This window comes from Doryrhamphus excisus, chromosome 22, assembly GCF_030265055.1.
Source record: "Doryrhamphus excisus isolate RoL2022-K1 chromosome 22, RoL_Dexc_1.0, whole genome shotgun sequence".
NCBI lineage: Eukaryota > Metazoa > Chordata > Actinopteri > Syngnathiformes > Syngnathidae > Doryrhamphus > Doryrhamphus excisus.
In genome coordinates this window covers 11,608,641-11,631,109 of record NC_080487.1, presented here as the reverse complement: position 1 = coordinate 11,631,109, position 22,469 = coordinate 11,608,641, and the positions used below count along the sequence as shown (strand labels likewise).

At 43.7% G+C, this 22,469-nt stretch overlaps 1 protein-coding gene across 4 annotated transcripts in view; it reads left to right on the top strand.

Annotated features, from left to right (window-relative positions):
• The window catches only part of dnmbp (dynamin binding protein), a 50,098-nt gene that overhangs the window by 6,570 nt on the left and 21,059 nt on the right, over window positions 1-22,469 (top strand). For 2 of the 4 annotated variants that reach the window (XM_058061612.1, XM_058061611.1), the window contains exons 2-4: window positions 6,594-6,748; window positions 6,913-7,035; window positions 10,167-12,059. In XM_058061612.1, the coding sequence (XP_057917595.1) occupies window positions 6,604-6,748; window positions 6,913-7,035; window positions 10,167-12,059 (2,161 nt within the window). In that variant the 5' untranslated portion in view covers window positions 6,594-6,603. Of the gene's footprint in view, window positions 1-6,593; window positions 6,749-6,912; window positions 7,036-7,120; window positions 7,149-10,166; window positions 12,060-19,580; window positions 21,497-22,469 lie in introns of those variants that run through there. The other 2 variants (XM_058061613.1, XM_058061614.1) reach the window with 2 other exon arrangements.

Sequence of the window (22,469 nt, the reverse complement as noted above, 5' to 3'; positions counted from 1 at the left end):
TACGAAACGATTACTTCCAGAATGCCGGTTTAGATTAGGCCTGTCATGATAGTCAATAAATTAATTAATCGCACAATAAAATAAAAACATGATAAATTGATATGTGCATCCGTGTTCGTTTACCTCCTCTTTCTCTGTACCAAACAGGCTGGAATACAAGTAGGTTCACTCCATGCCTCTGTCACGACACCTGGGCGTGTTGGTTCTATAGCAGAATAAATGGAGACTGAATTAATCGCACAATAAATAAAAACAAACGGCTTTGATAAATTGATATGTGCATCCGTATTCGTTTACCTCTTCTCTATGTCTGTACCAAACAGGCTGGAAGACAAGTAGGTTCACTCCATACCTCTGTCACGACACCTGGGCGTGTTGGTTCTATAGCAGAATAAACGGAGACTGAATTAATCGCACAATAAATAAAAACAAACGGCCTTGATAAATTGATATGTGCATCCATATTAGTTTACCTCCTCTCTCTCTGTACCAAACAGGCTGGAAGACAAGTAGGTTCACTCCATGCCTCTGTCACGACACCTGGGCGTGTTGGTTCTATAGCAGAATAAATGGAGACTGAATTAATCGCGCAATAAATAAAAACAAACTTGATCATTTTGCCGGCCCTGATAAATTGATATGTGCATCCGTATTCGTTTACCTCCTCCCCCTCTGTACCAAACAGACTGGAAGACTCCATGCCTCTGTCACGACACCTAGGCGTGTTGGTTCTATAGCAGAATAAATGGAGACTGAATTAATCGCACAATAAATAAAAACAAACTTGATCATTTTGCCGGTCTTGATAAATTGATATGTGCATCCGTATTCGTTTACCTGCTCTCTCTCTGTACCAAACAGGCTGGAAGACTCCATGGGCATGTTGGTTCTATAGCAGAATAAATGGAGACTGAATTAATCGCACAATAAATAAAAACAAACTTGATCATATTCGTTTACCTCCTCTCTCTCTGTGCCAAACGGGCTGGAAGACAAGAAGGTTCACTCTATGCCTCTGTCACGACACCTGGGCGTGTTGGTTCTATAGCAGAATAAATGGAGACTGAATTAATCGCACAATAAATAATGTCAATAAACTTGATCATATTCGTAATAAAAATAAACTAAAAAATATATACTTTAAGTCGGTCGGGGTACGTCATTGTTTTGCTTTCTGAAAATGTGACCCCCAGAACCCCCGGTTAAATAGCCCTTCTTTGCACATGAGCGTTGGTAAAAAGGTGATGATGACGGTCCCAGGACCATAGACAGCTGGCGCTGTGTCCCTCGGCCAGCTGTCGTGTGTGTGTGTGTGTGTGTGTGTTGTGTGTGTGTGTGCATGTGTTTGTATACAGTGTGTCAGCTGTTGACCTAGCTGTCTACCATAATACTCTTACTTACTCCACGACGGTGCCAAGTGGCACACGCTGTCTCTTTCACAGTTTTTAGTGTGTCAGCTTGTTGTTAGAAGCACCGTCGTGCACCAGGATAGTGACCACAGTTGACCTTGTAAACTTTTCAATGCAAGTCAAATCATCACACACTGAAAACTTCATAGCCGAGCACAAGTTTGCGAAATGATGTCAGTTTCTTCTTAAATCCAAACAAACTGGCCTCCGTCTGGCACTTCTGGTGAGTCAGAGGCAGCTGACTTTTAACAGGTTGCAGTCACAGAAGAAGTTCGAGCTACCAAACCAATATTTTATTTTCCATAATCTTACACTGTGTGCGTGTGTGTGTGGGAAGTCCGGGCCTTCCACATAATAGGTATTTCAGTTGAAATATATAGATTGTAACTGAAAACCATTGAAAATACAGCTTGTTATGCCACATTTATCTTTACATTAGAGTTAGGTAATATGGACATAACATGTAATGTCGCTCTGATGTACTCGTTCCTGATCCTATCCATCATGGTCACTCCCAATGAGAACCTCAGCACCCTCATCTCTGCTACCTCCAACTAACACGTAATGTCCCTCTGATGTACTTGTTCCTGATCCTATCCATCCTGGTCACTCCCAATGAGAACCTCAGCACCCTCATCTCTGCTACCTCCAACTAACATGTAATGACCCTCTGATGTACTCGTTCCTGATCCTATCCATCCTGGTCACTCCCAATGAGAACCTCAGCATCCTCATCTCTGCTACCTCCGGCTAACATGTAATGTCCCTCTGATGTACTTCTTCCTGATCCTATCCATCCTGGTCACTCCCAATGAGAACCTCAGCACCCTCATTTCTGCTAACTCCGGCTAACATGTAATGTCCCTCTGATGTACTCCTTCCTGATCCTATCCATCCTGGTCACTCCCAATGAGAACCTCAGCACCCTCATTTCTGCTAACTCCGGCTAACATGTAATGTCCCTCTGATGTACTCCTTCCTGATCCTATCCATCATGGTCACTCCCAATGAGAACTTGAGCATCCTCATCTCTGCTACCTCCAACTAACACGTAATGTCCCTCTGATGTACTCGTTCCTGATCCTATCTATCATGGTCACTCCCAATGAGAACTTCAGCATTTTTGGTCAGTAAATACATGTACGAGTGCCTACAGAGGAGTCATGCTGCCATCTGTTGTTTTGGCATGAACACAATTTGAGTTCTTGTGTGGGGAGAGATGTTTTTGACTCTAAAACAGGAGAAAAAAATTGTCACTAATGAGAAAAGAGCAAGAAACTGGTACAAAATGCAGAAATTATCAGTAAAAAAAAAAAAAAAACAATAGCTGTAAACGCTCTGGTATGCAAAACATGCCCTAAAAGGGTGTGTACTACCAAATGCACATTATAGTTTTTTCATAACATTTTGTGTTTGGTCAAAAAAAAAATATCATCTGAAAGGGAATCGAACTTTTCAACCTCTCAAAACCATCAATGTGTTCACCTGGACTGCTGCAGCGGCTTTCCGTCAGCTAATCCGTGAAGAAGATCTGCAATCTGCATCCAGTCAGACAAGCTCCTTATTGTTATTTATGGGTCCACAAGAGAGTGTGTCAGCGTTGCTCGGTGACTTTTTACACTCAGTTTCCCGTGGAATGACGACACCAGCACGTTCAGCGCGATGGCAACGCTGTGGACTTTTCTAGCCATGCAGAGAGTTGTATAGTACGGTTCTAGCAGTGGAGAATGTGGGAGTGCCGACACCATGATGTGTCCTTGCTTGCATTGCTTATGGCTTCACCTTATGAAAAAAAAAAAGCTTTAAAAAAATCTTAGCCGTAAATAAACATTCTCCACACACACGGAACTCACTTGTGTGTCCTTCAAAATAAGATATAGCAAGTAATATTCACTCCAAAAACAAATATACAGTAGATAAGGCTAGCCGCATTTCACCCTGTCTATCCTGTCTATTGTGATGGAAGGATATAAAGCATCCATGTAATGTAACCAATTATAGGCCGGACATTCATTCATTCATTTTTGACCGTTTATCCTCATGAGTGTCGCGTGGGTGCTGGAGCCTATCCCAGCTGTCTTCAGGCAAGACGCTGGACTGGTGGCCAGCCAATCACAGGGCACATATAGACAAACAACCATTCACACTCACATTCATACCTATGGACAATTTGGAGTCGCTAATTAACCTAGCATGTTTTTGGAATGTGGGAGGAAACCGGAGTACCCAGAGCAAACCCGGCCAGAGATGGAATCGAACTCGAATTAATAATACACATTAATACACACGTCATTAAGTTTCATAAATTCATAAATTAATTAATTGATCGCTGTCTTGTGGTTGACTATAGCCTATTATTAGTCTAATCAAATATTGCAATACATTCATTCATTCATTCATTTTCTACCGCTTATCCTCACAAGGGTCGCGGGGGGGGGTGCTGGAGCCTATCCCAGCTGTCTTCAGGCGAGAGGCAGGGTACACCCTGGACTGGTGGCCAGCCAATCACAGGGCACATATAGACAAACAAACATTCACACTCACATTCATACCTATGGACAATTTGGAGTCGCTAATTAACCTAGCATGTTTTTGGAATGTGGGAGAAAAACCGGAGTACCCAGAGCAAACCCAGCCAGAGATGGAATCGAACTCGGGTCTCCTAGCTGTGTGGCCTGCGTGCTAACCACTGAGTCCATAATACAGTCATTAAGTTTCAAAAATTCATAAATTAATTAATTGATCGCTGTCTTGTGGTTGACTATAGCCTATTATTAGTCTAATCAAATATTGCAATACATTCATTCATTCGTTCATTTTCTACCGCTTATCATCACAAGGGTCGGCGGGGGGGGGTGCTGGAGCCTATCCCAGCTGTCTTCAGGCGAGAGGCAGGGTACACCCTGGACTGGTGGCCAGCCAATCACAGGGCACATATAGACAAACAAACACTCACACTCACATTCATACCTATGGACAATTTGGAGTCGCTAATTAACCTAGCATGTTTTTGGAATGTGGGAGAAAAACCGGAGTACCCAGAGCAAACCCGGCCAGAGATGGAATCGAACTCGGGTCTCCTAGCTGTGTGGCCTGCGTGCTAACCACTCAGTCCATAATACAGTCATTAAGTTTCAAAAATTCATAAATTAATTAATTGATCGCTGTCTTGTGGTTGACTATAGCCTATTATTAGTCAAATCAAATATTGCAATACATTCATTCATTCATTCATTTTCTACCGCTTATCATCACAAGGGTCGGCGGGGGGGGGGGGGTGCTGGAGCCTATCCCAGCTGTCTGTGGGCGAGAGGCGGGGTACACCCTGGACTGGTGGCCAGCCAATCACAGGGCACATATAGACAAACAACCATTCACACTCATATTCATACCTATGGACAATTTGGAGTCGCTAATTAACCTAGCATGTTTTTGGAATGTGGGAGGAAACCGGAGTACCCGGAGAAAACCCACGCATGCACGGGGAGAACATGCAAACTCGGGAATTGAACTCGGGTCACCTAGCTGTGGGGCCTGCATGATAACCACTCGACCACCGTGCAGCCTCAAGGTTGGCCAGCAGCTAATATGAATCGAGGTGGAAAGGGAGGGTTTGTGTTTTTACTCAGTGAAATACATTTTTCACATCTAAACGTATAAATGGTGATGTTATTGTTCTTAAGGGATGCCATTAGTTGTTCCCCGGTTTCTTCCCCAGGTTAACGTGAGCCGTGTGTCTCCCCAGTGACACCCCAGTAGCACTTAATGGTGTCTTAGTCCTATTTCTCCACCCACCCCCTCCCTCTCATCATTCTTCTTAACAGGGCCCTCATTGACTCTAAGGGAAACTGCATCCATCTTCTCTCATTTCCCTTTTAGCCAAGACATGGAATTAGTGAGTTACTTCAAATTCACACCAGATGTATCGTCCGTGTAGCTAATGCATCGGTGCAGCATCACGTATCACTCCTTTGCTTATTTTACATTAAAGTTACAGGTCATTAATACAGGCGTCTTACTCCATTACATCATTTCTTATCTTTAATTGAGTTAGTTCAGTTTATTTGAGTTAATCTCCATGCATGTGGAATTGGGCATGATTCATTCATTCATTCATTTTCTACCGCTTTTCCTTACGAGGGTCGCGGGGGTGCTGGAGCCTATCCCAGCTGTCTTCAGGCGAGAGGCGGGGTACACCCTGGACTGGTCGCCAGCCAATCACAGGGCACATTTTGTCAAACAACCATTCACACTCACATTCATACCTATGGACAATTTGGAGTCGCTAATTAACCTAGCATGTTTTTGGAATGTGGGAGGAAACCGGAGTACCCGGAGAAAACCCACGCAAACTCCACACAGAGATGGCTGGGGGTGGAATTGAACTCGGGTCACCTAGCTGTGAGGCCTGTGTGCTAACCACTCGATCACCGTGCATCCAAGAAGCCCTGTAAATGTTACATGAATTCATTATATCCTCACGAGGGTCACGGGGGTGCTGGAGCCTATCCCAGCTGTATTCCAGGCGAGAGGCGGGGTACACCCTGGACTGGTGATTGGCCAGCCAATCACAGGGCACATATAGACAAACAACCATTCACACTCACATTCATACCTATGGACAATTTGGAGTCGCTAATTAACCTAGCATGTTTTTGGAATGTGGAAGGAAACCAGAGTACTCGGAGAAAACCCACGCAAACTCAACACAGAGATGACTGAGGGTGGAATTGAACTCGGGTCACCTAGCTGTGAGGCCTGTGCGCTAACCACTCGCCCACCGTGCAGCCCATTTTTAAACCACTCATTCATTGTCTACCGGTTATTCTCATGAGGGTCGGGGGTGCTGGAGCCTATCCCAGCTGTCTTCGTGCGAGAGGCGGGGTACACCCTGGACTGGTGGCCAGCCAATCACAGGGCACATATAGACAAACAACCATTCACACTCACATTCATACCTATGGACAATTTGGAGTCGCTAATTAACCTAGCATGTTTTTGGAATGTGGGAGGAGTACCCGGAGAGAACGGGGAGAACATGCAAACTTCACACAGAGATTGATTTGCCGAGGGTGGATTTGAACCCCTGGTCTCCGAGCTGTGAGGTCTGCGCGCTAACCACTCGTCCACCGTGCCGCCGAATTGTGCATGATAATTATCGTCCATGTCCTCCCGTCCGTGCAGGTTATGAGTGATGGAAGCGGGGTCGGTGGTGCGTGCCGTGTTCGAGTTCCTCCCCAGCGTCTCTGAGGAGCTTCCCCTCTTCACTGGCGATGTCATCGAGGTGCTCAGCGTGGTGGATGAGTTCTGGTTGCTCGGTAGCAAAGATGGCGTCACAGGTAACTACACCCATGATTGAGCATTCAGGGATATTAATAAATTTGTCTGCGAGTTTACTACTGTGACTAAATATGTTTTTTTTTATGGACTTTTTTTAAGGAAGTTGGAATTTTTTTTTTATGGACTAAGGAAGTTGGGTTTTCCTTCTTTGTGCCGTCTTCAGGTCAGTTTCCCAGCACCTTTGTGGAAGAGGTTACCATTCCCGGCACCAAGCCTGGAGACAGACTCTACGTATGCATCAATGATTTCAGCGCCACAGAGACAGGAAGTCTGTCCCTGAAGAGAGGTACTACTTCCCGTGTTATCTTAGCCATGTGACTGAAACCGATGAAGTTGGATTGAAGTCTAATCTACAGTGTTTTCTTACTTAGCATAACTTATTGATGTCACTGCACTCAGGTAAACTGGTTTTATATATATATATGTGTGTGACGTGCGTCTATTGCAGGGGTCTCAAACACGCGGCCCCGCGGGCCAAATGTGGCCCGCAGGACACTTGTTTGAGGCCCCCGCCTTGATATGAAAGTTTAATGTTAGTGCGGCCCGCGCAAGTTTGATATGGATGCTGTATGGTATCATGTACCCAGAAAAAATTATTACGTTTGATTAACGTTCATGTTAAAGGTTAAATAACTGTTAATAGTTATCCTCCCTATTCATGTGGAAGTGGTAAGTTTTTGGCGATTTAAGTTGAAAGGAAATAACTTGAAGGCTACCGTTTAGGTCGCTAGCTCTCTAGTTGGCGAGTTAGCATGTGTCTCAAGACCCTGCAGTTGCGCAATATGTTGTAAATAAAAAGAGTATAAATGTGACTATAGTCGTGTTTTGTCATGTCTACAGGGCTCTAATAATGCTTTGTTCATTTTAATCTGAAAAAAATAATGTGCCAAATGTGGCCCGCATGACACTAGTTTGAGGCCCCTGCCTTGATATGAAAGTTTAATGTCAGTGCGGCCCGCGCAAGTTTGATATGGATGCTGTATGGTATCATGTACCCAGAAAAAATTATTACGTTTGATTCATGTTCATGTTAAAGGTTAAATAACTGTTAATAGTTATCCTCCCTATCCGTGTGGAAGTGGTAAGTTTTTGGCGATTTAAGTTGAAAGGAAATAACTTGAAGGCTACCGTTTAGGTCGCTAGCTCTCTAGTTTGCGAGTTAGCATGTGTCTCAAGACCCTGCAGTTGCGCAATATGTTGTAAATAAAAAAAGTATAAATGTGACTATAGTCGTGTTTTGTCATGTCTACAGGGCTTTGTTCATTTGAATCTGAAAAAAATAATGTGCCAAATGTGGCCCGCATGACACTAGTTTGAGGCCCCCGCCTTGATATGAAAGTTTAATGTTATTGCGGCCCGCGCAAGTTTGATATGGATGCTGTATGGTATCATGTACCCAGAAAAAATTATTACGTTTTATTAATGTTCATGTTAAAGGTTAAATAACTGTTAATAGTTATCCTCCCTATCCGTGTGGAAGTGGTAAGTTTTTGGCTATTTAAGTTTAAAGGAAATAACTTTTATTTTTGATTTGTTTATTTATTTTTCATCTTATTTTGTGTAGAAAATTGGAACCAAAGCGAAGTTTAATTTTTTTTGTTTTTAATAAATGCGTTTTTTTTTTTTTGGGGGGGGGGGAACCTGATGCGGCCCAGTCTCACCCAGACCCTAGCTCCAGTGCCCCCCAAGTAAATTGAGTTTGAGACCCCTGGTCTATTGTGTCAGGCTACTTTCCCAAAGCTCCCCACTAGATGTCCCCAGATGCTGAATTAAAACTAATGTAGGACTCACCCGTGTTCCCTGATTTAGCGCAACATGATTTTTCATGTATTTTGTTTACAAAGATCCTTTATACTGGTAATTACGGTAATATTCCACCAGTCGTTGTTGAAAACAGTTAAGAATACATTGACGTGTTGTTTTTGTCATAATAGGAAAATGGTCTGTCTCACATTCATTTCCTGTATATGTGTTTTCACGCTCCACATTGGCTGCGTCCCAGTTTTGATCCGCATAGACACAATGGGAGGCGGAGCTGCTTGGTTTTTGGAATGTGACCCCCCCCCCCCCCCCCCCACATAACTTCTAGCATTGCTTTGATCCTCCAGTTATGTAGAAAAATCGAACAGGGCTAACTTTGCATACAGAATACATCATTTACACCTATAATAGTTTGTTTTCCGACTGCACGGTGGATGAGTGGTTAGCGTGCATGCCTCACAGCTAGGAGACCCGCGTTCGATTCCACCCTCAACTATCTCTATGTATGTTATGATCGTGGGTTTTCTCCGGTTTCCTCCCACATTCCAAAAACATGCTAGGTTAATTAGCGACTCCAAATTGTCCATAGGTATGAATGTGAGTGTGAATGGTTGTTTGTCTATATGTGCCCTGGGATTGGCTGGCCACCAGTCCCCAGGGTGTACCCCGCCTCTCGCCTGAAGAAGACAGCTGGGATAGGCTCCAGCACCCCCATGACCCTCGTGAGGAAAAAGCGATAGAAAATGAATGAATAAACACAACCATGGCTGGGTGGAGTTAAAGTGGTTAGTGCGCAGGCCTCACAGCTGGGAGACCCGAGTTCGATTCCACCCTCAGCCATCTCTGTGTGGAGTTTTCATGTTCTCAAGGTACTCCGGTTTCCTCCCACATTCTAAAAACATGCTAGGTTAATTAGCGACTCCAAATTGTCCATAGGTATGAATGTGAGTGTGAATGGTTGTTTGTCTATATGTGCCCTGTGATTGGCTGGCCACCAGTCCAGGGTGTACCCCGCCTCTCGCCCCAAGACAGCTAGGATAGGCTCCAGCACCCCCTGTGACCCTCATGAGGATAAGCGGTAGAAACGGAATAAATGAATGAATTTCCGGGCTGCGCGATGGATGAGCGGTTTGCGCGCATGCTTCACAGCTAGGAGCCCGGAGTTCGATTCACTCTCAGCCATCTCTGTGTGGAGGTTGCGTGGGTTTTCTCCGGGTACTCCGGTTTCCTCCCACATTCCAAAAACATGCTAGGTTAATTAGCGACTCCAAATTGTCCATAGGTATGAATGTGAGTGTGAATGGTTGTTTGTCTATATGTGCCCTGTGATTGGCTGGCCACCAGTCCAGGGTGTACCCCGCCTCTCGCCTGAAGAAGACAGCTGGGATAGGCTCCAGCAACCCTTGTGAGGATAAGCGGTAGAAAATGAATGAATGTATTGCAATATTTGATTTGACTAATAATAGAATATAGTAAACCACAAGACAGCGATCAATTAATTAATTTATGAATTTTTGAAACGTAATGACTCCTGAGCCGCTGCACACAAAAGGGTAAATACATGTCAAAACTTGAACCCTCATTGTGTAGTCTTTGCTGTAATTTTTTTCAATTATTATTGAAATAATAATAATAATTTTATTGTGTGTTTTTTAGGCGATGTTGTAGTCTGCGACACAGTAGACTCCATGGACTTCGGAGAAACCTGGCTCCATGGCTGTAACGCCTGGGGGACCCGTGGTGTCTTCCCTACGTCCTGCGTGAAGGAACTCAACCTCTCCTGCCGTTCCAGGCAACTATCGGAACGCTCGGCCAAGGCTCAGGCTTCGGACCTCCCGACGTACGCGCTCGGTCAGGCTCGAGCTCTCATGAACCTCCACGCTCAGCTTCATGAGGAACTTGACTTCCGCGAGGGGGACTTGATCATCATTACAGGGATGCCTGAGCCCGGTTGGTTTGAGGGGGAGCTGCAGGGACGTAGCGGGATCTTCCCGGAAGGGTTCGTGGAGCTCCTGGGTCCTCTTCGATCTCCTCAGGAACCTGACTGCCAGTATTTAAGCAACGACGAGGAAGAGGAAGCCATTGAAGAAGTTGTTGAAGAGGAGCTGAAAGAAGAAGATGATGATTTAGAAGATGCTGTTTATGGAGTGGCGCTTTATGAATTTCGTGCCATGGAGCTTGGAGAACTGGACTTCAACGTCGGCGACCGCATACGTGTCGTGAATACGTTGGACGACGGTTGGCTTGAAGGAGTTTTACGAGGTCAACGTGGGATTTTTCCTCATCGGTTTATCAAACTAGACCAACAGAAAACAACAGCGGACACAAACGAGGGGAAATACATCTCAGGTTCTTCTGTGAAGGACCCAGAGTCGATATCCCATGAAGATCACACCATATGGGATCTGGACTACTTTGAGAGAAGCGAAGAGCAGAGATGGAGAAATGAAAGTACGAAAAATCTAAGCAATTCCGACTCAAAAACGACCAATCAACGACCAGAAAGACCGAAATCGATGCCGCCGGCGAGGCCGAGAATCCCGCCCCCTCGACCTAGCTTACCTGCGCGAAGCCAAAACCACCACAACGGTAGCGCACGAACTTTGCCGCCTAAATTAAGTCATAGCCTAACACTACCGAATAGGCAGCCTGCTTGGGTGAAAGACAACAGGAAGTCCCACCCACAGCCACTAGATGGCGCCACCGCTGTTAATAAAAGTGCAACTCTCGGACAAATCTTAACCGGTCTTGTCGAGACCCGTAAGGAGAATAAGAAGATGACAAGACAGGCTACTCAACCGCAGAGAGCGCCGGGCTCCAACGGTTTCAAACCGTCATCCATCGCCTTGGAGGCTCTCCTGTGTCCCGGCGACTTGGAGTCCAAACTCTCGCAGCAGCTCTTCGAATTTGAGAAGAGCTTGACATCCGGTGCGTCGAGACACTTCTCCATTTTGGATTTCGCCGACGAGAGCGACATCATACGGGGATCGTCGCGTTCCACCTCGGCGTCCACATCTGCGTCGTCGTCGCTGGAGAGACGCAGGAGCCTTCGCCCTCCTCCGCCTCGACCACAAGTTATTCGTCCTCGAGTTTCGTCCGCCAGTAGACCGGCCCGCCCTGCTCCACGTCCACCACCTCCTCCTCGTTCCCCGAAACTGACTTCCGCACCTCCACTCGCTAACCCCCTCAACACCCCCATCTTCTTTGAGCCGCCTTTAAACCTCTTTGACTCACAAGCGGCGGACTTTGGTGACCTCGCAGACGCCCAAGAACATGAGCTCCACCTCCAGTCAGAAACCGAGAAAGATCTGGAGATGGAGACGGAGATGGAGACTCAAAGGCAAAAGGAGCAGGAGGACAATTACCAGCTCTTGTTACGGCTACAGGAAGTGGAGAACGACATGGAGGCGTACGCGCACACCGCCGAGGAGCTCAGGGCCATTCTCGAGGAGGAAGAGGAGGAGACGGCCCGTGTGCAGGTCATGGAGAACCTGGAGTTCTGCACCTACACATTGGAGACGCTGGCCTTGGAGCAGCTTCAGTTGCAAGGTAAGAGTCATGTTTGGTAGTCAGTTTTAATCGCGAGTTAACTCAATTTCACTTCGATCACTCTTCTCGAACATGGATTCTCAAACTGTGGCACGAGTACCACTGGTGGTACGCAGGCTCCATCTAGTGGTACATTTTTGTAAACAATAATAAAATTAGATTAGACAGATACTCAATGTGTACAATTATTTAATTAATTACAGATTAACTGCAATTTTATTCAAATAAGATATTGTCCAAAAACAGCAAAAACAAATAATTGTACACATTTAGTAACAGATTTGCTGCAATTTTATTCAAATATAGTCCAAAAACAGCAAAAACTAGAACATTGATTCTCAAACTGTGGCACGAGTACCACTGGTGGTACGCAGGCTCCATCTAGTGGTACATCATAATAAAATTAGATTAGACGGATATTATATAATTAGCTGCAATTTTATTCAAATATAATATTGTCCAAAAACAGCAAAAACTAGAACATGGATCCTCAAACTGTGGCACGCGTACGGCTCCATCTAGTGGTACATTTTTGTAAACAATAATAAAATTAGATTAGACAGATATTAAATAATTGTACGCATTGAGTAACTACAGATTAGCTGCAATTTTATTCAAATATAATATTGTCCAAAAACTAGAACATGGATGCTCAAACTGTGGCACAAGTACCACTGGTGGTACGCAGGCTCCATCTAGTGGTACATTTTTGTAAACAATAATAAAATTAGATTAGACGGATACTCAATGTGTACAATTATTTAATTAACTACAGATTAGCTGCAATTTTATTCAAATAAAATATTGTCCAAAAACAGCAAAAACTAGAACATGGATGCTCAAACTGTGGCACGCTCCATCTAGTGGTACATTTTTGTAAACAATAATAAAATTAGATTAGACAGATATTAAATAATTGTACACATTGAGTAACTACAGATTAGCTGCAATTTTACTCAAATATAATATTGTCCAAAAACAGCAAAAACTAGAACATGGATCCTCAAACTGTGGCACACGTACGGCTAGTGGTACATTTTTGTAAACAATAATAAAATTAGATTAGACGGATATTAAATAATTGTACACATTGAGTAACTACAGATTAGCTGCAATTTTATTCAAATATAATATTGTCCAAAAACAGCAAAAACTAGAACATGGATGCTCAAACTGTGGCACGAGTACCACTGGTGGTACGCAGCCTCCATCTAGTGGTACATTTTTGTAAACAATAATAAAATTAGATTAGACAGATATCAAATAATTGTACACATTTAGTAACAGATTTGCTGCAATTTTATTCAAATATAATATTGTCCAAAAACAGCAAAAACTAGAACATGGATGCTCAAACTGTGGCACGAGTACCACTGGTGGTACGCAGCCTCCATCTAGTGGTACATTTTTGTAAACAATAATAAAATTAGATTAGACGGATATTAAATAATTGTACACATTCAGTAACTACAGGTTAGCTGCAATTTTATTCAAAATAATATTCCACAAAGTGGAATATTTTTTTGTTTATATTTTTGTTGAACCATTATTAGAGCTCCGTAAGTACACACACCTATTGTCACTTTTATATTATTTTCGATTTACGCCACATTGCACAGCTCTTATGCACAGGCGAGGGGATCGCCAAACTTACCACTTCCACACACAGTATGAGGAGAACTTGTTTTCACTATGTGATGTCAGACATGCTATGGCTGACTCTCTATAGTCTTAAGTTTAATGTGATGTTAGAACCACAAAGTGGACGTCATATGCGGATGCAGAGCCACGTGTTATCACATAAGTACAAGATGCATTCCTGCAACACAGTGTGAGGCCGACAGCCGATGCTGTGCCCCCCCCCTTATTTGTGCATACCTCTACCGACTTGGACTAAAGACGAGTGAGAAGGAGCACATCATGGTGTACTTTAGAAATGGGTCCAATGTAAATTTGTGGCAAACTGTGACCAGGCCCCTGGTGTACCTTTCTGCACTGTTTGGACTCTCAGAGGGGGGCAGCACATCCAGCAGAGTGGCAGGTAGGGTCAGTGTTGGACCATTGGACCATTTTCATGCAGTATGATAGCATTAGTTCTCTAGATATATTAGATAGAATAATATATGAATACTTGTTTCACCAATACAGTTTTTAAATCAAATATAATTATTATTATTAAGTATGAGAGGAGTACAAGTGGATGTTTTTCTAGCTACAATATTAATAATTTACTTCTTTGTAATGTTCCGAGTTTGGTGTGTTGATTCATTCATTCATTTTCTACCGCTTTTCCTCACGAGGGTCGCGGGGATGCTGGAGCCTATCCCAGCTGTCACATTCATATTCATATTCATTGTACTCCGGTTTCCCACACATGCACGGGGAGAACATGTAAACTCCACACAGAGATGGCCGAGGGTGGAATCGAACTCGGGTCTCCTAGCTGTGAGGCCTGCACACTAACCACTTTTCCACCGTGCAGCCCTGGTTGTGTTAATTAATTCATTTTCTACCGCTTTTTCCTCACAAGGGTTGCGGGGGTGCTGGAGCCTATCCCAGCTGTCTTTGGGCGGGGTACACCCTGGACTGGTGGCCAGCCAATCACAGGGCACATATAGACAAACAACCATTCACACTCACATTCATACCTATGGACAATTTGGAGTCGCTAATTAACCTAGCATGTTTTTGGAATGTGGGAGGAAACCGGAGTACCCGGAGAGAACATGCAAACTCCACACAGAGATGGCCGACAGTGGAATTGAACTCTGGTCTCCTAGCTGTGAGACCTGCGCACTAACCACTTTTCCACCGTGCAGCCCTGGTTGTGTTTATTCATTCATTCATTCATTTTCTACTGCTTTTTCCTCATGAGGGTCGTGGGGGTGCTGGATCCCAGCTGTCTTTGGGCGAGAGGCGGGGTACACCCTGGACTGGTGGCCAGCCAATCACAGGGCACATATAGACAAACAACCATTCACACTCACATTCATACCTATGGACAATTTGGAGGCGCTAATTAACCTAGCATGTTTTTGGAATGTGGGAGGAAACCGGAGTACCCGGAGAAAACCCACGCATGCACGGGGAGAACATGCAAATTCCACACAGAGATGGCCGAGGGTGGAATTGAACCCTGGTCTCCTAGCTGTGAGGTCGTGTTTATTCATTCATTCATTAATTTTCTACCGCTTATCCTCACGAGGGTCACGGGGGGTGCTGGAGCCTACTATCCCAGCTGTCTTTGGTACGAGAGGCGGGGTACACCCTGGACTGGTGGCCAGCCAGCCAATCACAGGGCACATATAGACAAACAACCATTCACACTCACATCGCTAATTAACCTAGCATGTTTTTGGAATGTAGGAAACCGGAGTACCCGGAGAAAACATGCAAACTCCACACAGAGATGGCGGAAGGTGGAATTGAACCCTGGTCTCCTAGCTGTGAGGTCTGCGCGCTAACCACTCGGCCACCGTGCACCAACCCTGGCTGTGTTTAATTACATTTAATTTCAGAAAATAAGCCACAGACTGGACTTGTCTCTCCCCATGTAGTCGGGGATTATTTTGATTAATTAAAGTCTCACAACAATAATGAAACATTCCATGAACACCTCCTCATTTTCCAATTGGGCCTTGACAGCACACACTTAATAAAAGTATATTTGCCGTCACTGTTAGATTCCCCACTTTCACAGTGCTCAGTTCACAGAAAAGGCGTGTCCTTATCAGTGGAGTGCGTGCAGACTACACTCAACTGTGCAGCCAGGAGTGTTTTTATCATGCTTGAGCAGGGCGTGTGTTTTGCAAAACGTGACACTTGGAGAAACAATGGAGGTTTATTGTTGCAAGGAAGCCAGCACCTGATGACTGAAAGTTAACATCTCATCACCACGTTTCTTGCTAGAACTACTTTTCTGCATAAATTTTGACTATATGACTATACGACTATAGTCACATTTATACTTTTTATTTACAACATATTGCGCAACTGCAGGGTCTTGAGACACATGCTAACTCGCAAACTAGAGAGCTAGCGACCTAAACGGTAGCCTTCAAGTTATTTCCTTTCAACTTAAATAGCCAAAAACTTACCACTTCCACACGGATAGGGAGGATAACTATTAACAGTTATTTAACCTTTAACATGAACATGAATCAAACGTAATAATTTTTTCTGGGTACATGATACCATACAGCATCCATATCAAACTTGCGCGGGCCGCACTAACATTAAACTTTCATATGAAGGCGGGGGCCTCAAACTAGTGTCCTGCGGGCCACATTTGGCCCGCGGGCTGCAGGTTTGAGACCACTGCTATACAGCATCCATATCAAACTTAGCGCGGGCCGCACTAACATTAAACTTTCATATCAAGGCAGGGGGCCTCAAACTCATGTCCTGCGGGCCACATTTGGCCCGCAGGCCGCATGTTTGAGACCCCTGCGTTACAGCATCCATATCAAACTTGCGCGGGCCGCACTAACATTAAACATCACCACGTTTCTTGCTAGAACTACTTTTCTGCATAAATTTTCTTATGTAGGATTTTGATGTAGAAACTTTTAAATGCATTCTAAATACATATTTATTCAATATATATGTATTATGCTTGATACAGGAGTCTCTATAGCAACACAATTCCTTTGTTTTTCCTTTTTTGTGTTCAGTGATTCATTTACATAAGCTACATAACTACCAGCTTCGGAATGCTGCATAACACAAATACGCAGTTTCGGTCATGTTCTGGAAATGAAAGCTAACACCGATAATTAAAAAGTGTCTTACGTAAGTAGATGACTGATTTTGCTCCTTTTAGCGCAATGTAAAACATCTTCAATGACACCAGAATTAGCTTTCAGTAGTTCCATGATAGGAAATCATACTGTACACATAACATAAATGACAAACTACACTAATAAAACACTAAATACTGTACCTCAGGCGTCTCAAACATGCGGCCCACGGGCCAAATGTGGCGCGCAGGACACTACTTTGAGGCCCCCGCCTTGATATGAAAGTATAATGTTTGATATGGATGCTGTATGGTATCATGTACCCAGAAAAAAATATTATTACGTTTGATTAATGTTCATGTTAAAGGTTAAATAACTGTTAATAGTTATCCTCCCTATCCGTGTGGAAGTGGTAAGTTTTTGGCTATTTAAGTTTAGAGAAAATAACTTGAAGGCTACCGTTTAGGTCGCTAGCTCTCTAGTTTGCGAGTTAGCATGTGTCTCAAGACCCTGCAGTTGCGCAATATGTAAATAAAAAGAGTATAAATGTGACTATAGTCGTGTTTTGTCATGTCTACAGGGCTCTAATAATGCTTTGTTCATTTTAATGTGAAAAAATAATTTGTCTACCCACCAACTATATGTGGTTTCTTAAGTTTTTATTATTTGTTGTTTTATTATTATTATTATATTTATTTATGACTGATTGATTTTCTTCTTGATTTGTTTATTTATTTTTCATCTTATTTTGGATAGAAAAATAAAAATTAAGATATTTGAGAACAGTGGAATGTTTTATCAGAGCTTTTATTGTAGAAAATCAGAACCAAAGCAAAGTTTATTCATTTTTCAGTTTTTAATAAATGCGTTTTTTTTTTTGTTGTTTTTTTTTGAAAACCTGATGCGGCTCAGTCTCACCCAGACCCTAGCTTCAGGTGGTCTGTATTTGTTTTGATACTGTTACTGTCTTACTTACACACAATACATAAAGTACATAAAGACAGGTCACTAATCCTGGTTGTAGGAACGTCGGCGCTCCGACTATCTATATATCTGTACACTACAACTGAATGAGACATTTTTATTTTGACAGAACTAGAATAGGACTATATTTAGATTAAATTGAGTATGGTGAATTAAACACAAACAACTCGATTATGGAGCAGCGGGTCTGAAAGAGTCGAAGCAGGAAGACACAATGAGCTTTTGTTGTAAACTATCCTAACTCTCAGAGGCGACCTCAAACTTTTAGTGTGAGAAAAAAAAAAAACACAGGCCTTTTCATAAAGCAAGGGCATTATACATGCCCCCCCCCCCCCCCCCCCCCCCCCACCCTCCTTGTGCTCTGTAACTCAGTTCTCAATGAAAGAGGCCGCCACTACAGGAACAGGTTTAAAGGACTTGCACACAAATAAGAGAGGCGCTCCCGTGGGACAGTGTCAATTTACTTTTTTTAAAAAAATCAGGGTGTGCATTTTGTTAAATTGTTTCTTCATTACCAAAGTTTAATTGAGATCCAAAGTAATGAACTCATAAACCGGTATCCAGGTCATGCTAACAGGAAATATCTTTAATGACAGACTCACCGCCAAATGTGTGAAGAGTGACTAATGCGATTGCTCCTCGCCTTTTATATATTATACGATAAATAACAGGCATATTTTATAAGAAATGAACAGAATAATCAAAATAATCTGTCGTCTTTGTGTTATATCGCATTTCATCGCTAAGTATCGGATCCCATTATTAGTGACCTATTAGTGACCTATCCCATAAATAGCCAAAAACTTACCACTTCCACACGGATAGGGAGGATAACTATTAACAGTTATTTAACCTCTAACATGAACATGAATCAAACGTAATAATTTTTTCTGGGTACATGATACCATACAGCATCCATATCAAACTTGCGCGGGCCGCACTAACATTAAACTTTCATATCAAGGCGGGGGCCTCAAACTAGTGTCCTGCGGGCCACATTTGGCCCGCGGGCCGCGTGTTTGAGACCCCTGCCATACAGCATCCACATCAAACTTGGCGCAGGCCGCACTAACATTAAACTTTCATATCAAGGCGGGGGCCTCAAACTCGTGTCCTGCGGGCCACATTTGTCCCGCGGGCCGTGTGTTTGAGACCTCTGCCATACAGCATCCATCCATATCAAACTTGCGCGGGCCGCACTAACATTAAACTTTCATATGAAGGCGGGGGCCTCAAACTAGTGTCCTGCGGGCCACATTTGGCCCGCGGGGCCGCATGTTTGAGACCCCTGCGTTACAGCATCCATATCAAACTTGCGCGGGCCGCACTAACATTAAACTTTCATATCAAGGTGGGGGCCTCAAGCTAGTGTCCTGCAGGCCACATTTGGCCCGGGGGCCGCATGTTTGAGACCGCTGCTGTAAAATGTTAATGCATGGCTCGGTCTTGTCTTCACATTGTTTAATGATCCTCTAGATCAGGGTTCTCTGAACATTTCATATTTGGCCCGCGGGCCGCGTGTTTGAGACCCCTGGTTTAAACTAATGAAAAAAAACAGGATTAGTGTCCTGGTGACTAGGAAATTGCACACGAAAGAAAACAGGATAGAGTTAAAGATGGAGGATTGTTCTCTGCAGTGAAAATATATTGTGGAATTTGTCTCTGTCGTCCATTAAAGACTGCCCCCCCCCCAGGCAGAGTGTTTTCCTGCAGAGATAGTAGCCAATTTAAACAATGGGAGTGGCTACCAGGGGGCTAATCCTCCACTCATGTGACTCTACTGAATCATTAACCCAAGAAGGAGGGGCCCTGCTCCGGTAACCCCCCCGCCCCCCGCCCCCCTAGTCCTCTTGTCTTCAACAATTGGCTGACATGACAGCGGGGAGGGTATGATTCAGTTCCACTGAGAGAGCTGGGAGGCGCTTGAGCAAGGCAGTCCCGCTGAGGCTGCGGAGAGAGAGAAGACAAGGAGAAACAAAACCAGTCGCTTACACACAACATGCCGAACAGGTGGTGTCTCCCACGGCGCTTTGTCATGGAATGCCGGAATTTTGAGCAAAGGAATAAGCCTAACTGAAGACGCATCAACTCCAAGGAGCTTTGATTTGAAAATGAAGAACCCGGTCGTTTACGGCAACCCTGTTATGTTTGCTCCCGTGGACTGGAACTTTGCTCCCGAGGCCCCGGTGAGGAGGGGGAAGAGTGTGGAGGAGCTCGGAGATGCCGGATGGGCGAAGGAGCAGGAGAGGGTTGCTCATCTTCAACATTTACAGCAACTCCACCAACTTCAGCATCAACAGGTTGTATTTCCTGGTTATGGAGTCGTTCCTCCGGTTCCTCCTGGACACCATCCACAGCAAGCTATAATAGCAGCAAGACCCGCTAACCCGGTTCCGATTCCCGGTTGCCCGATTCCGATGATGCCTGTTCAGAGAGGTCCGATGGTCGCCGTAGGGGGCGTCGTACCAACTCCGTGGCCTGGTCAGTGGGATCACCAAAACCAGGCCATACAAGGCAACCAACCAAACTGGGAATATAATGAACAGAACAGGCTTCAAGGACAAAATGTTTACTATCACCCAGGTTCCGAGGACGGTCATTTGGATTTGAGGATATCGGAATGGAAAGGAAAACATTGCTTCTACCAAGGCCCGGAAGATTACAACCAACACGACGTCCAAACACCACAAGAAACGGACATCAGGAATCAAGATGGATACAATAAATTCAATGACGACAGAAGAAGAGAGTATAAAGTCCGAGAACGGAACACTGACGATTCCGCTCGGAGGAGTCACCGGGAATACGATGAGTACGATAACAAATCCGACAGAAAACATCTTTACAACGACAGGGAATATTACGAAGAACGGAGACATCCCAGGAATGATCTCAAAGAACGTCATCGGTACGACCGCAAATACGACGACTACTATGACGATGTTTATAGGGAGGAATTTCGTGATTATTCCCAAGACCATCACGACTCTAAAGAGAGTCAACGCTATCGGGAAAAAGACTATTATCATCATAGAGAAGATGAAGAACGTTATAAGGAGCGGAAGTTCTACTATGAGGATCATCGCAGAGAACATACTTACAAAGACCGGGAAGACTACTACCGAAGAAGCGACGGAAATTCCAGCAGTCGACGTCGAGGACAGTATGATTCCGAATTGGATGAACGCAGCGACGATAAAGAGAGGGACCGTTATTCCAGATACAAAGACGACGACAGTAGAGACCAGTATCAAGACCACAAGAGGAAGTACGAGCACAGATCGAAGGAACACTACGACCGACGGGAACCCTACAAGAACGACGACCGCCATCACTTCACCGAAACAGATCCTTACGATTCAAGAGACGAAGGACGTTCCCATCATAAACCCAAACACCGATACCGTGATCTGCGTTCGGTATCTGTCGATTATGTGGACCACCCCAAAAAAGACCGTAAGACTCACTGCGAGGAATGGGTCGAACAGCAAAACCAGAAACTGGCGCTCAGGCACTCCTTTGAAGACCCCGGCACGTACAGTCGCAGTGAAGAGCAGGAAAAAGGATACGAGTCTAGCGCCAGAACCGGTGGTCCAAAGCGTGGTCGGAAGCCCGTTTATGTCGGATCCTTAGATCGCAACAGCTTCTACAGGAAGACGGCGCCCAGCTCTCTGCGAAAGTCACCCTTCGCCACTAACAGGAAGCAGAACCAAGGTAAACAGTCAGATAAGGTACTTTGTGTGTTGGTTTGAAAAGAGTGAGGACTATTCAGCTGGGGGCTTGGAAGCAAACCTGACCCATAAATGGTTATGGTTATGGTTATGGTTATGGTTTTATTTCATTTAAACATGCATCAGATTACAATTGAATGCATCCCATAATCAGTTCCCAGTTCCCCATGTCCGAAAGGAGTAGGAAGAAGCAAAGCTTATTAAATCCTACCCCTCCATTTGGTACTTTTACAATCAGTAACTGTTACATTTGTTCACTTCCTGCTTTCCTAATATAGTTTAAGGTTTTTTTTTAATTGTAACTGTTACATTTGTTCACTTCCTGCTTTCCTAATATAGTTTAAGGGTTTTTTATTTGTGGTTTTTTTTTTATTTAAAATTTTACATTTTTTTGTCCTGTACCGAAGTACTAGGTGATATGACAATTTAATTTAATTTAATTTAATTTAATTTAATTTAATTTAATTTAATTTAATTTAATTTAATTTAATTTAATTTAATTTAATTTAATTTAATTTAATTTAATTTAATTAAAAAAAACATTTTTTTGGGGAATTTTAATTTTTTTAATTTTTTGTCCCGTACCAAAGTACGAGGTGATATGACATCATGTGACATTATGTGTACCATAGTAACTGTCCATTAATGACATCACACTGGCCCATGAGTTCATTTGCAGCAGGTTCCTACAAAAAAAACAAAACAAAACAATGCTTCTGTCATATAGAGGATCTTTGGCTAGTGTTTTTTTTTTACAGTAGGTTTGTAAAAGAGCGCTCCTGTCATATAAAGCAGCCGTCCCCAACTTTTTTTTTAACCCACGGACTGGCTTGTGTTCCCACTTTATGTACTTTATGTATTTTGTGTAAGTAAGTCAGTAACAGTATCAAAACAAATACTGACCACCATTCACTAGCATTTCTCGATTACATCGATAACATGAATTAACTTCAGGT